Below are 14924 nucleotides of genomic sequence, written 5' to 3'. Positions count from 1 at the left end.
GACAGCGAAACCAAACAATTAAACACAGCACAGGCTGTTTAGCAGAGCTGAAGAATTAAACTTCTCACTTCAAAATGTGAAAATATTAGCAGTCAGTGACTCGCAATGTCACACAACCTAATCAGGTATTTTTTTTAAGTACGAACACAGTACTGGACCCATCAGGCATCCCAGGCAGTAAGAAATGCACAAAAAGCATTTTGCTGCTCTAAGTTTGGAATAAACACATCCCAGATGAAGTCCTAAAACAAACATTTTATTTCTAGTTATTTTCCCACCTTCACCTAATTTAGTTCAAATCAGAATACTTATGACAACTGGTGAAGAATATGGAAGAAGGTAGATGGTCCCTGTAGGATAAAATCCATCAGAACTCTTGGCCACAGGCACAATTCCCTCCCCAGTCCCTCCCCTAAAAAAACTAACACATGACAGTATTTCATGCTACGGAAGAAAGCATTCCAATTACAGATCTATTTGTAATAGGAGAAGACTGATAAATAATATATAAAATAATGCAAGCTTGCAGTCTGCAAATGCTCTAATGCATTTCATAGCTGATTGGTAACAAACCAAGACATACCTCACTAACCTTCATAGTATCTTAAAAGTAAATTTTTGAACCCAACCCTGCCTTTACTAAAACTTTTTAAATAAATTAAAAAAAGATACTTGCTGCACAGAATCCTTTTGTATAGGCTTGTACCAGCACAGTTGCCATCACACTGGTATCTTTCAATAGCAAATTTTTCACATTAGGCACAGTCATGGAAATAAGAGTATATTTTAGTCTCGCTTTTCCTCAAATTACTTAAATTTTTAAGTCAGATTGGCCTGTAGTACCAACACATTCAAAACAGTTACCTTCCCCCTTCAAAAAAACACAGCTGTACAAGGAGCACAGAGGTTCAAATTAAACTGTTTATTCTAGATTCTAAGAATTCTAAGATCTTTCTTTTCTCTTTCATGCTCCTAAAAAAAAATTAATCTACCAACCTCTACCACCTGTATTTCCTTGTTTCTATCTACAGTTCATTATCATCTTCCCACTCTGTGGGAAATTTTTTAATGAGTAGCTGTCCTACTACCCCCCAATCTTGTTCCTTCCGCTCCTACTACTTTGTCACTGGTTGTCCTCCATCCTGCCATATGCACATTCCTCTGTGCCTCCTCTTATGTTTTCCACCACCTATCTCCCTTTCCCATTATATTTCCACACTCTCTCCTCCTCCACCTTCCTTCCCTTTCTCCTCATCACTAGCAAAACAGGTTACTCATCCTTCTGTGAACTAAAGGTCCTCCTTCTGAGTCCACCTTGTCTCCCAGTTTTAGACAAAGGGGGTCTCTGCTGCCTCTGTTGCTTTTTCTCTCACATGCAGGACCTAATTCTGAAGAAGATACAAAAGACCTGATCCTCTCATTCACTTTTGTCCCCTAAGCAGCTGGCAGCCATTGCCACACAAGACATGGCCAGAGAGGAGCTGCTCTATCTTTGTGGTGAGAAGCCAGCTCATCACAGGCCAACAGCCAGCTTCCAACTGTCCAAGTGTGAAGTTCCTATGATCACAGATCATCTGGGATGCCTTTCCTCTCAAAACCAGGTGACTCTGAGCCAAATTCTTTAATCTCAAAGGCACTAAAGGCTTGATAGCTGCGAGTGGCTTTTGGGGAAAGTGACTGTGACAGTATTTCCACTTCAGCAGCACATGTCTTGATAAGGAGGGGTATACACTGCCTTAAAACAAAAATATTCAAGTACTGACAATTAGACCTTGTCTATTCAAGAGGAGTTGCCAACCACTGAACGTGGTTAACTGCAAGCACAGACAATAATTTATGCTCACTGTCATTCTGGAGGCTAACTTCATTTTCAAAACTGCAAGTATAGGCACGGATAAGCTATGATCAGCACGCTTCAACCAGATTCAACACCAGCCAAGCTTTTATCAGCAGTGGTAACCTTCCAAGCAGAGAAAAGGCATTAAGGGGGTCTGCAACCATGGCCCAAAGGCTAGTTAAATACTTCAGCACCTCTTAAGCCTCTTCTCACCTGAGCTTCAGAGTCCTATGAATATTAAGTAATGAGACTTCTCTTAAGTGAAAGAGAATCAAGGGCTCCATTTACTTGCCAACACAACAGACCCAGCTTTGGGGTAGAAGAACGGTTAGTTAAAGCATCAAAATCATCACATTTGTATTTTTTTAAAAAAAGAGACACATGGTATTCATCTCTGTAGGGGTAATTCAGACAAACTAAATGTCAGATTTAAATTTAGTTTTAAGCAAGCCTGAACAGAATGAGTTTTGGGGAATTTCTAGATAGCCAATGATCAGAACATCAGAGACAGCTTCTTGAGGGATACAGTATTGTACTGAGGGGCTGCTTCAATGGATTTGGCAAATACTCTTGATTAATCACTCCCTGTCAATATCACTACCTACAGGTATTTCTGTGGTCACCAGCCCAGAATACAGCAGTTGAAAAATATGCCTTAATCTAAACCTAAGGCAATTCATCTGCAAGCAAGACAATCCATGTATGTCAAATTATGAAGATTACTAAAGAGAAGCGTTAGACCAATATTTTGAAGTGAGAACAAGGTGCCTTAAGTGGAAGACATGTAAAAATCTAACTTCAAGTGCTCCAACACACAGCTTGTGAATAATGTATTTCCTCAAGCACATGCTAAGTCTTTCCACTGTCAAGTTATCCATCATAAAGTCTGAATTAATTACACTAGAGAACCTGATCTGAAGACTTTCTACAATGATTTACTGGGTGGCCTTCACACATATACGTGGAGCTCGAAAACCTTAGTCAGGTTCGCTTATAGACTAAAACAATTACACAAATAAACTTTGTATAATACTTTGTAGAGTACACCACAATTTCAACTCTCCCCATGGCATAAGAAGGGCCGCATAATATTTTAATTATTTTCTTCCACAAGGCAGGAAGCTCATTGAGATTTTACAACCAAATATGCTTAGTTGGCTTTTTGCTCAATACAGCCCTTAGCCTGCAGGTTGCATCTAGTGCTAAAACAAATAAAGATCACAGAAGTTAGAAGTGCCTATTATGTCAATAAAATCTAAATCCCTAGTAATGCAGTAATTGTTCCATGCAGCATGTTTTCTAACGCTTTGTCTGGTCTTGTTTTAAACAATGGGGCTACCATCACTTTTCTCAGACTATTTATGGTCTGGAACAATCCAACAGTTTTTCCTGATCTTTAACCAAAGAAACATTAACTTTTTATGCCAATCCACAACATAAGAAGCCCTCATAAAAAAGCCTCCTCTGTCAAGCTTAGCATCTGCCTCCTAAAGAATATCAGATAGCCTTTACAGAAAGCTGAATACAAAGTTCACTGATCGACTCATTTCAGACCACCGCTGAGTGACAACTCCCTTCTGTTTATCATTTGGGGACGTGTCAGAGCCTATGCAGAAAAATGGTTTGCCAGGACACACCGGCATCAAGTTAGTTTTAACTTAAAAGAAATATAAATACAGTTCCTGTCTGCAGAAAGGGAGTCTCCTACTGAGCTTCGTTTGTGGCTATCTGCTCATGTCATGTGGTAGGACTATGGGTGGTGGGTTTTTTTCTTTCTTCCTTTAGTATACGACCTGTGCGACTGCTAACACAGTGTTTCACTCAATCTTGTAAACAGTGTCAATTCCTAAACCCTCCCTTTACTAAGGAAGGAAAAAAAAAACAACCACAAACCGGCAGGGGGGGAAGGAAGGCACAGGCTCCCTTGTCTGGAGGATAATTCCAATAAAGAAACCCTTTTAATGTCATCTGAACAGGTGACTAGTCTAACAGCGTCATTATCATCGAGAACCCTGCAAATTAAGCAGGGAACAGGCCTATTATCTAGGTCACCGAGCCCACCCCTACCAAAGCTGAATTACTCCCCATCTGTTTACCTGAGGTTTATTCGGCTGCTTTTAGGAGTAAGTTTGCACGTTAGGACAAGACAGCAACCCCCCGGGACCCCCCTTCCCCACCCCATGACCAACACCGCAGCCCCGACGGACACACGAATAAAGCGTTAAGGGGGGGCTCCGGGTTGGGGGGATGCCCGCCAACGCTACTAACTAGATAAACCGTGCGGGGCCGGGGAGGGGGGTGGGGGGGTGTCGTTAAAAAAATAACTAATTTAAAATAATTGGCTAATTTGGGCGCAGTACAAGCGGTAAGAGGTTAACTGTAGTCTCCCGCAGGGCGATGACCCCCGGCCAGCCCGGGCCCGCTGCCCCCCGGCCGCGCCCCGCAGCCAGCGGCGCCCGGGGGTGCGCGGCCGGTCCCCCCGCGGCCGGCGGTACTCACGTTCTCGGTGTCGCGCTCGTTCACCGTGGGCAATGGAGTCCGAGTGGACATTTTACTTCACTCGGGCGGCCGCGCTGCCCGCGACGGCGGCGCGCACACACACACACACGGGCCCCCGCGCCGGGCTGCGCGTCTGCTCGGAGATGGTGGTCGCAGGGAGCCACCATGAAGGACGAGGTGGCTGGCGGGGGGCGGCGTCGCGTCGGTGCCCCCCACCCTCCGGCGTCGCCCCACGCCCGAGCTAGATCCCCCTCTGGGAGCGGAGCGGCCTCGCCCCCTCCGAGTCCTCCGGGCTCATCCTACAGCCAGGCCGGGGTCCGCGGGGGTCAGCAGCCGGGAGGGGGGCGCTTCATCAAGCGGGGAGGGATGGAGCCGGGGGAAGGGAGGCGGCGAGGGAGCGGCTCGGGTGGGGGAAACGCACGGCGGGCGGGCGGGGAGGAGGAGGCAGCGGGGCGCCGCGCTGCCCGGCTCCTCGCACCAGCCCCTCTACGCTGCAGCCGGGGCACGGCGGCTAGCGCAGGCCCGCCGCCGAGGGGGCTCCCCTCTCCTTCCCCCGCCGCGGCCCCGCTTCACCGGGCCGCCGCTCGCATCCCGGCCCGCCTCTACCCGCCCGCCCCAGGCTCCGAGAAAGCCGACACCCGCGGGCCGCGGCCGGGCTGGGGAAGCTGGGTGCCCGCCCGACGTCCCCCTGCCTGCCTGCCCCCCACCCCTCCGCCGCTCCCTGACGAGCCAAGATGGCCGCCCGGCTTCCTCCGCGCCGAGCCCAGCTCCGACATGAACCGGAAGGGCCCGCCCCCCGCCCGGGGAGGCCGGCGCCGGCGGCTGGTTGCTAGGGGCGGGGCGCGGGCGCTGCGGGAGGCCGGCGGGCCCGCGGCGGGGCCGGGCCGGGCCGGGCTCTTCCTCGCGTGGTGCCCCGGTCCGCGGCGGAGGGGTCGGTGGGAGCCCTGCCCGGTCCCCCGGGCACAGCTCTGCCGCCCTTCGCCCGCCGGAGCAGCCCCGGGGCGGCGCGGCGCGGCGCGGCCTGTTGGGGGGTCTCCGAAAGAGGCCCTCGGGGAGCCCCGCTGCGGCGGGGCCGGGCGTGAGGGGAGAAACGGTGTGAGCCGGGGCGGGGTGTCAGCTGTTGGGGAGCACCGTGGGGCAGAGGGGTTACAGCCGCGGAGGGGGGCTGGAGGAATGGCAGCATCTCATCCTGGGGGAGCCGGTCTCCAGCCGGAGCAGGGACGCGGGCACCGACCCAGGTGCCCGCCCGCGGCCCAGGGCGGGAGCAGTGCCATGTGGGGGCCAGAAGAGCGGGTGCCGTGCAGCGGTGTGCAGGGGTCGGCCCCCAGGTCTGCCAGAGCACCCCCTTCCTTTTCTTGGCCTTCGCCAGCCCGGGAGGTGGTGCGTGGCGGGCAGAGGGGCTCAGGCGTGGGGGGCTCTGAGGCTGGCGGTAGCTGGCCAGGTGCCCGTACAGTGTCACAGCCCTGCGTTTTCATCCCAACTTAAAGCTTTGCTCGTTTGGTGGAGGGGGGCAGAAGCCTGGGCCATCAAAACATGCTTTGTATATCCAGTAGTTACTCTGCACAATCATTTTTAAGTGTACAGGGAAGATCGCAGCGTAGTCATGAGTAGATCCAATTGAAAATGAGAAAGAGAAGTAACTTGCCTATAGTCAGTATATAGGTGATTTAGAAATAAATCTGTGTTGGTTTTTTTTGTTGGTTTTTTTTTTTTTTACACAGAAAATACGAACCCCTGCAGGAGAAAAAACAGCTACCTCTGGTGGGATTTGTAGAAACTTGTCTTCTCTGAGCATCTGACAGCCTAGCGGTAACATTTCATCTTTCTAAAGTGTAGTTTATCTGACAAACTTCATGCCTCATAAATATTTACTAGCTTAGCCTTGAAGTCCATCCTACAATGTAACTAGTATTTTCCTCGCTTTTAGAGACATGAGCGAGAAAAGATAGCTTTTGAACACTACCAGGTAAATGGCTTGTCTGGTACGTCATCATCAGGACTCCAAGATGCTCCACAACACCTGACTGGCAGGAGAAACCCACTAGACTTGCATGGAGTCTTACCTTTCTTCCTCGTTCTCAGGCTAATGCCTTGCTCTGTGTCAGCAACAGGAATTTTGGATTTGAACAGTCACCTCTTGTGCAAACAATCCATATTTCTGTGTGTACATATACATCTGTGTGTGTATATGCTCAGACGGTACATACTGGTTGCAAAGCTGCCCTTTCCGGGTAGCAGGCAGGAGGACCCTTTGCACAGAAAAGGGAGTGGGATTTGCCTCTGTCTGGCTTGTCAAGGTCAGTCACGAAGTCTGAAGCAAAGCCAGGAGGAGTATCCAGATCTCCTGACTCTCTGGTTTTGCCACAGGGCTGCTGCTTCATCCTTTTCTTTTCAGTTGCCAGTAGAATATGTTGTTTACAACGTGTTTGTGAAAAATTGTAATTGACTTATGACAGAGTCAGAAAAAGGGTAAAAAATAAACTGAGGTTTGCTTGGCTTGTTAACCAGACCAATGGTCTCACTCCGCACTTTTGGGCACTCCAGCCAGCATGAGGAGGATGAACTGCAGGCATTGGAGCCAGGGAGTAATTCGCAGTGTGTGAGCAGTGCACTGAGCTCAGTAATGCTGTTTGCACCTACAGGTTTGCCTGTCCTGAGCCTTGGCAAAGCTGAGATCTGTGGAAGTTCTGGGCACAGGCATGAAGAGGTATTAAAGCTAAGCGTTGTGTTATACGTACTTGCATTGCTGTCCAGGGAAGCAGTAGTCACTCAGATAAAACCTGATTTAATACTCACAGTCTACATTAAAAGGCACTGGGGAGAGGGTGCAGGGGGAAGGGGAGTTGTGGGGAAGGACTGTTTGTGTATTTCAGAGTCATGTTTCTGATTGGCAAAGTGACTTTGAAATAAGAAGTTTTGAAGAAATGCTTGAGACCACAAAAAGAAGAGCAGCCGATTTTGCTGTTTTATTGCCAATAAATGGCAACATTGATTAGTGCTGTTTTTTCCGTGTAGCAAATCTTGCATGGGGAATGACAAATTTTATTGTTGCTGTATTCTGTTTCTCCCATTTAAACAGATGAGTTCATTTCAGAGTGTGTTCATTTTCTTCTTAGAAATTGGACCATAGTAAAAAAAACCTGATTGCATGGTTTTCTGTTTCTTTGTTGTCCGTAAATATTCTGCATATTATCAGGTACTACTTAAGCTGCGTTCAGAAATCAGAAGGTGATTTTTTTCCTATTAAAGTCTCTGAAAACTCAGAAAGCAGTCTGATAATCAAATCATGTTTTCTGGTTCTTGTGCTATCGCTAGTGATAGTGACAGTGATTTCGTAAGTGGGACTTAAATGAATGTTTGTATGTTATCTCCGGAACAGGCTGCAACTGGGCTTTGAGCTGTATTGGCTACAGTGCTGACAATTGTAAAAACTTGTTTTTGCCAGTAGAGTTGGAGAATATGACTCAAAGACACAGAGGAAGCAGATCTGCTAGTTAAGGTGCCTTTTTTATGTCACTCTTTTGGCTGTCGCCACACACAGAAAACAAAAGAAAACAATATGATACAAAACAACATCATTGTGGTGAAGAATTTAGATATTTTTTTTTTCTTCTGGACATTAAAAGTCACACTAAGAATCTATTAACAATGCACTGCACAGGTAGAGTAGACCCTAACTCTAACAGCATTTGTGATCAGGGAAAAAAACATTGACATTAATTACAATTGCTGGACAAAACATAAGAATTTATTTTAATGTATTCCAATGCACAGGTTTTGAGTCTTGTGGAAGAAGGATTGCAAATGCAGAACTAACGAAGGAATTTCTTTTCCCCTCACCTCACTTTAAAGGCTATGAACTGAAAGGCAGCAGTTGGTAGAGGCAAGTAGAGAACCAGCTAATGTAATTGTTATAGCTGCCTTGTCGTGCGCTGCAGCTATGATAGTGTACAACAGCTGGGAATCTTCCCAAATATTAGATCATTTTAGTTTATACAAAAATAGCAGTTTAGACTGATACTTGTTAGCCCTGGTGTGAGTTGTTGGTGTTTCTTTAAGCCTTTATGAAACACATTTTAAAATGGGTTACATCCACAGGGATGTAGCCAGTATTATTCATTCTTATTCCACTCCTTTATTGGGTTTTTTTTTATTATTTGGGCTTTTTTTCTTTGTTTTTTTAATTTGTTGGGGGGTTTTGTAGACATTCTAGGATATTCTATGCAGTGGAATATTTCCAGGCCTCTTTTACTATCAGTGTTGCCTTTAAAACTAATTACTTGTGTTTGAAATCATTATTTGTATTTGTTTTTAAAATTTTAACTTCCACAGAATATATTATCTTAACAGTGTTTTATAATAGGAAGAATGATTTTGAAAATGGCAATTACAAAGCTATTGATAGAAAAGTACTGATTACTGTATGCAACCTGAGTCAATAGTCCATGCTTAATTATAATGAGGCCCAAGTGCAACCCACTGCAAGGCCAAGGCAAATGTGTGTTTTGGATGGCAGAGAAAACAACAGAAAGATAAAAGATCTTCCGTCTCAATTTTATGTCCGGCAGAGAATGAGATCTGAAAATGGGAGAATATTTTGTGTGTGGTGACTTCTTCCGTTGATCTGTGCCCATTTAACTTCTAAAGTTGCCTTTCCTTATAGGAGAAGAGCAACTCCCTGGGGACAGCAGAGTGGCTGTGGCAGTACAATTGCTCTGCATTTCTCAGGTATCAGAGGGGTTTGAGCACTGGGCTGCAACTATGAGAAAACAGGAGCAAACCATGGTGGTTCCTGGGCTGCACACCTCATTTAATTCCTTACTTGTAAGGCCAAGCACACTGTGCTCTGCCTGCAGAGCCATGTCTCATGATGTGTGAGATGTGAACCTTTGTGATGGGATTGCTATCAAGTCCTGAACTGCACTAATTCCACCACTATTTGTCACAAATGCCTATATGGATCATAGGCTCTGGGACAGAATCACACTGCTCCAGAGAGCTGGGTGAGAGCATTGCTCTCATGGGTTGGCACAAGGTCAGTGTTTAGAAAAATTAGAGAATTGAAAATATCTCCTTAGTTTTCCATAAACCTGATGCCTTGGGGGTTACAAAGGAAATGCAAATGAGAAGTAGCCAGTTGGTGATGATGCTAGCTCTGAATTTGACTCTGTATGTTTGAAGCTAAAATGGGTGTTTTATAACAAGCCTTTTCCATTCCTACTAGTGCATGACCCCAGCAGAGCTGTGTCTTAAACATAAATTCTTTCAGATGCTTTGCCATCTGAGTCAGGCACGTTACTATTCCTTCTGTGCTGTTTCCTGTGTGGTTGATACTGAATCAAAGACTCTATTCACAATGATGGGAAAAGAATAGATGACTCTACCACACTTAATGTTTTCAAGCACAAATTAGTAATTGGTGTGCCCCAGGGTTAGTGGGAAGTAATTGTTTTGTAGCAGTGAGATAAATTCCAAGGGTTTTGGGCACAGGTTATCTAAAAATGGTTTAGCCCACGCTTGTTCAAAAAGGAACATCTAAAATTGTTGACAGGCTAATGGAAAATACACAGCTTGGCTGAAATTCCCAGGGCCCACAATAATCCCCAAGAGCTGGGTTTTGCTTGGGGAGACTTGCCAAGGAGTTGTTAGACAGAACTGCCTTCTCTGTCTCCAACCCCAGAGCATCTAGCATCCAACCTGCAACTCACACCTGTAATAACCATTAGTATGTTCAGTGGTCAGCAGAGCCTCTCAACCACCATCCCTGTTGGTTATACCCTTCCCTCCTCTTCTCTGGGAAGAATCCTTTATTCTGAGACCTCCAAGTGTGTCACCATTTCAGGTGAAGGCCCAGGTTCATGCTCATATGGTCTCCAAGGCTTTATCAGAACCAAGCCCTGAAGTGCCTCTGTGTGGATTTCCCTGAAGTAAATTGTGTTTGATTTAGATTGTATCTTTCATTTAAATATTGCCAGAGGCAAGCAATCCATGACCAATCCAGGAAAACCATCCATGTGACTTTTCCCCCCTCAACATCAGAAACATTTGTTTCTGCTCTGGATATGCCTACAGATGACAGCTTCCAGCTATGGGGTCTACCCTGCTTTTGTATTGTGGAGGATCAGACTACTCCCAGCCAGGACTCAGCTCAGCCCGCTGCCATCTCTTAAATAGAGACGAAAGAGATTGAAATCTTGGGGTCTGTCACCAAAAGGCATCCTATTCCAATTTGTAAGCACTAGCATGCATGTTTTCTCTGATTTATCTCCACCATATCTATCAGTTTGTGCTGCAGATACCAGAGGTGAAGATGGTATTCCAGCTGTAATAATACGAAGCCCAAATACAGACATGATATTTGCTTATTTTGCTGATGCCACGGCCAAAGAACCTGTTTAGCCCTCGCAGATACTGTAACAGTGAACTCTGGGAGCTTGTGTTCAGCTGTGATTCACATGCCCTTCTCAGTATGTCTGACCCTTCCCCCTCCACATGCGTATCTCCTGTCTTGAAAGTATGCTTTATTATTCCTACAGGTATGATTTTTACCTTTGGTCATACCCAAATGTGTATCATTCACTTGAATGCAATTTTGCAAACTGGTTTGCTCTGCACCAGTGACTCATCTGATTTCCACCTCTCTTATCTATCTTGGTATCATATGCAAAGCCTATCAATAATCTTTTTGTTTCTTTTTGCAGTCCTTGATAAAATATCAATTGGTGCAGATGAAGAACCAATTGTGCAGGATTGCAGGACCATATTGCATTTTTCTGCTGTTAAAAGATCACTGGTAAGTAGTTGTCACCTTGAAAATACACATGATGCACTGGCCATCCCAGGGTGGGAAGGGGCTAGAGGGAAAATAATTCACAAAAATTAACTGATTACTAGAGTCTTCCAGTGAGCAAAGGGAAGGGGCGCAAGGACTGAGGGCTTGATAAATGGTTGTAGAGGGACACCGAGCCAAATGTCCGAGGGTAGCACCCAGGGAGCAGTACTTGCTGCCCTGGTGCCCCAAGCACCCTTCCAGGAACACAACATCCTTAACACAGCAGTGTTTAAGGGATGATTAGTTAGACAGCCATTTTATGTGTGTCGTGTTGGGTTTGTACTGTTCCCGTTTCTTAATCAACATGTCCTGCTGTAACAAGTTGAAGACCTTAAAGAAGTTCGGGTGTTTTACATCAGCTTCGTTACGTTTATCACTCAAACTTGCAATCTCCCTGGTGAAAGATAACAAGTCAGTTTGAAAAGGTCTCTTCCCATAAATTCCCGTTGATTGGCATTAATTATATTTCCCTCCCTTAATTCTTTGTTAATCTAGATCCCTGTGAGTCATTCCATTATACTGCCGGGACTCCTGTCAGGAGACAGGCCTATAAATACTTAGATCTTTGTCTCTACCTTTTCCAAAAATTTTCCCAACATCTGTTTTCCTTTGGAGCTTCCCCACTGCCCTGAAAGTTACTGGAGATCACATGCAGCTGTAGTGCTGTCCTTCTGCATTGAAGGCATCCTTGATAATCACCCAGACAAAGCCAGTCGCATTGTATGTTCTATTGAAACAAGGAGTTTTCGGGCAATGAATTAACTCTACAATCATAAACAACCTTTGCAAAAGCACAGGAAGATATATTTCATTTGCATGTTTGAGTCTCTATATCACAACCTAGTACTATGGCTACAAAGGATCTTTTTTTAATTGCATGGATGATTTTAAAAAAGGATTTATAGAAGACCAGCCAGGGGAATTCACAGCACAGATGGGTTTTGTGTATGGTCCCCAGCATGGGGCTTTACAGCACCTTTGTTCTTCTAGTGCTAAACCACCTTTTGCCTTCCATTCTCCTCAAACAATGACAGGAACCCAGGAAATTAAGAAATAGCCCCATACTTACTACTGTAACTGTAGATGTGTAGTAACATCATAATTTTTTTTGTTTGTTTCAGAACAACAAGGAGTTGACAAATACATAACATATTTGGGCTTGTTTCTTAGGAAAAGATGATCTGCTGCCTTGAAAATACCTGCTACAAGGTCAACAGCTTCAAATTGAATTGGAGAAATATCACATTAGTGCTGTTGCCCCAGTCCTGATTGAAATTCACATCACACAGGAACATAAAAACACTTTTGGAGAGAGGATGTTTCATCATCTAATCACAGGACAGTTTTCAAGATGCATAGAAGAACAAAGTGAATTAGAAGGAATGTTTTAATACTATCAAAATAAAAAGCAGGAATTAGGACTATCATCATTTCAAACACACACAAATAATAAATTAAAGTCCTGTATTCACCTGCATCTCTATTTTTCTGAACAGGTATCTGAAGTTGCTGGTGAAGACCAGGTTCCTCCCAGCTGCCCCTGCTGCAAGCCTGGCCAGCATTCCCTGGGAGGAAAGACGTGCTCCCAGCTCAGACTTTGAAGGAACAGGACATCTTTGTCCCAAAATAGTCAGGGCACAGTCTCTGCTTCTTCCTGGCCAAGAGTGCCAGTCACAGCTTAGTCTTTTTTTCACTGATGACAATAAACATTTTGGGATTAGGTCTGTGGTCTGTATGAATCCCATAGCTCTGTATGACATGCCTGAAATGCCTGGCGCTATATAAACCTAATAAATGAATAGTCCCTTTTGGCAGTGTAGTCTGTGCATGCTGCAGGTATTCTCCATGGAGAAAATTCAGTCTGCTGCATACAGCTGAAGAGTTTTCTCCATGTATCATGGAGTTTCCCTTTGAACAGTTTACATCGATTTTCTTTTCACATACTATACAGCATCACCATTTACAGGCAAACATCTACCTACAACTGTATTACATTAATTACCATTCATTGCTTTTCTTCCCTTTTGCCCTTCCCTTTTTTAGCCTGGTACTTCTCCTCGGACTTGTTGGACCAAAGTCTCCTTTCACCATTCATAAAAATCATAGAATCGTAGAATGGTTTGTGTTGGAAAGGACCTTAAAGATCATCTAGTTCCAACCCCCCTGCCATGGGCAGGGACATCTTCCATTTGACCAGGTTGTTCAAAGTGCCATCCAGCCTGGCCCTGAGCACTCCCAGGGATGGGGCACCCACAGCTGCTCTGGACAGCCTGTGCCAGAGTTTTGCTACCCTCACAGTACAGAACTTCTTAATATCTAATCTAAATCTACCCTCTTTCAGCTTAAAACCATTTCCTTTGTTCTATCACTACATGCCCTTGTAAAAAGTCCCTCTCCAGCTTTCTTGCAGGCCCCCTTCAGGTACTGGAAGGCTGCTATGAGGTCTTCCCAGAGCCTTCTCCTGGCTGAGCAACGCCAGGTCTCTCAGCCTGTCTCTGTAGCAGAGGGGCTCCAGCCCCCTGATGACCTTTGTGGCCTCCTCTGGACTCGCTCTGACAGGTCCATGCCCTTCTTTTGTGGGGGGCTGCAGAGATGAACACAGTACTCCAGGCAGGGTCTCACCAGAACAGAGTAGAAGGAGAGAATCACATCCCTCAACTTGCTGGTCACGCTTTTTTTGATGCAGCGCAGGGTACAGTTGGTTTTCTGGGCTGCAGGTGCATGTTGCCAGGTCATCCCCAAATCTTTCTCCTCAGGGCTGCTCTCAATCCATTCTCAGCCCAGCCTGTATTTGTGCTTGGAATTGCCCTGCCCATGTGCAGGACCTTGCATTTGGTCCTGTTGGACTTCATGAGGTTCACACAGGCCCACCTCTCAGGCCTCTGAAGGTCCCTCTGAATGGCATCCCTTCCCTCCAGCGTGTCAACAGCACCGCACAGTTTGGTGTGATCAGCAAACTTGCTGAGGGTGTACTCCATCCCACTGTCCATGTTGTTGACAAAGATGTTAAACAGTGCCCGTCCCAGTACAGACCTCTGAGGAATGCCACTTGTCACTGGTCTCCACTTGGACACCAAGACCACAATTCTTGAAGGGCAACCATCCAGCCAGTTCCTTATCCAACGATAAGATACTTATCCATCTGTAAGATCCATGTCTCTCCAGTTTAGAAACAAGGATGTCATGCAGGACGATGTCAAATGCTTTGCACAAGTCCAGGTAGATGACATCAGTTGCTCAAATACCATCAAAAATACTGTCGGAGCAGCCACAGCCAGGATTTTCTGGCAGCAGGACAAGCAGGGAGCCCTAGGAACCCTGCTGCTTGGGGAGTGCTGCTTTCAGAGGCCTCTGCACCCTTCCCCTGCCCTCACTGAATGCCCACTTCGCCACCTACCTTCTCCCTGGACTCGTTGCTAGTCTGGCAATGGAACGGTAAGTCTTGCTGGCAGGATTTACTATTGCAAATACAGGATCCCGTTGAACTAATAAATGCTTCCCGTCATTGCCTGAGATTGCCAACAGTAACATTCCCTGCCCCATTTATAGGAGACGCTGAATATGGCAGTGGTACTATTAACACCTTTAATGTTTCTCCCATTAACATTTTCTGCCCATAAAAGCATTTTCGTATTTTTCTGTTGGTTCTGCTTTTACTTTCTTCTGTGGCTACTGAAGCTTCAGCCACCTGAACTTTAAGGAGTCAGTCCTTTAAATTTGTTTTAAAACTTTCACAATAATTATAGATTCTTCAAT

At 45.7% G+C, this 14924-nt stretch overlaps 2 protein-coding genes across 31 annotated transcripts in view; one reads left to right on the top strand and one right to left on the bottom strand.

The window, feature by feature from the left end:
* Positions 1 to 4478, bottom strand: part of MARK3 (microtubule affinity regulating kinase 3) — a 63550-nt gene extending 59072 nt beyond the window's left edge. For 11 of the 16 annotated variants that reach the window (XM_056347717.1, XM_056347720.1, XM_056347718.1 and 8 more), the window contains exon 1: positions 4337 to 4473. In XM_056347717.1, coding sequence (XP_056203692.1) covers positions 4337 to 4387 — 51 coding nt within the window. In that variant the 5' untranslated portion in view covers positions 4388 to 4473. Of the gene's footprint in view, positions 1 to 4336 lie in introns of all 16 variants that reach the window. The other 5 variants (XM_056347719.1, XM_056347727.1, XM_056347733.1 and 2 more) reach the window with 1 other exon arrangement.
* Positions 4479 to 4501: 23 nt separating this feature from the next.
* On the top strand, positions 4502 to 12977 carry LOC130153213 (translation initiation factor IF-2-like). Of its 15 annotated transcripts, none has more exons than XM_056347750.1 (7): positions 4502 to 5429; positions 6058 to 6145; positions 6979 to 7043; positions 8111 to 9064; positions 10620 to 10803; positions 11038 to 11129; positions 12665 to 12977. In XM_056347750.1, exons 1-2 carry the CDS (start codon positions 4502 to 4504, stop codon positions 6108 to 6110), a joined length of 981 nt encoding a protein of 326 aa, XP_056203725.1. In that variant the 3' UTR covers positions 6111 to 6145; positions 6979 to 7043; positions 8111 to 9064; positions 10620 to 10803; positions 11038 to 11129; positions 12665 to 12977. The 15 variants fall into 15 exon arrangements, with proteins under 15 accessions (XP_056203725.1, XP_056203709.1, XP_056203710.1 ...); XM_056347734.1 differs by having other exon boundaries at positions 6264 to 7043; XM_056347735.1 differs by lacking the exon at positions 12665 to 12977 and adding an exon at positions 12339 to 12658.
* Positions 12978 to 14924: the final 1947 nt, after the last annotated feature.

The sequence above is a fragment of the Falco biarmicus genome, chromosome 7 (assembly GCF_023638135.1).
Source record: "Falco biarmicus isolate bFalBia1 chromosome 7, bFalBia1.pri, whole genome shotgun sequence".
NCBI classification, from domain to species: domain Eukaryota; kingdom Metazoa; phylum Chordata; class Aves; order Falconiformes; family Falconidae; genus Falco; species Falco biarmicus.
Note: the sequence above shows the minus strand (reverse complement) of the source record. Positions and strands in the feature narration are given on the sequence as shown.

What these genes read in the sequence shown, in the direction of transcription:
- LOC130153213 (XM_056347743.1), top strand. Translation starts at nt 4,502, where the DNA reads ATGAAGGACGAGGTGGCTGGCGGGGGGCGGCGTCGCGTCGGTGCCCCC. An exon ending in CGGGCGTGAGGGGAGAAACG is followed by an intron (nt 5,430 to 6,057) that starts GTGTGAGCCGGG and finishes TTTTTTACACAG; the next exon opens with AAAATACGAACCCCTGCAGG.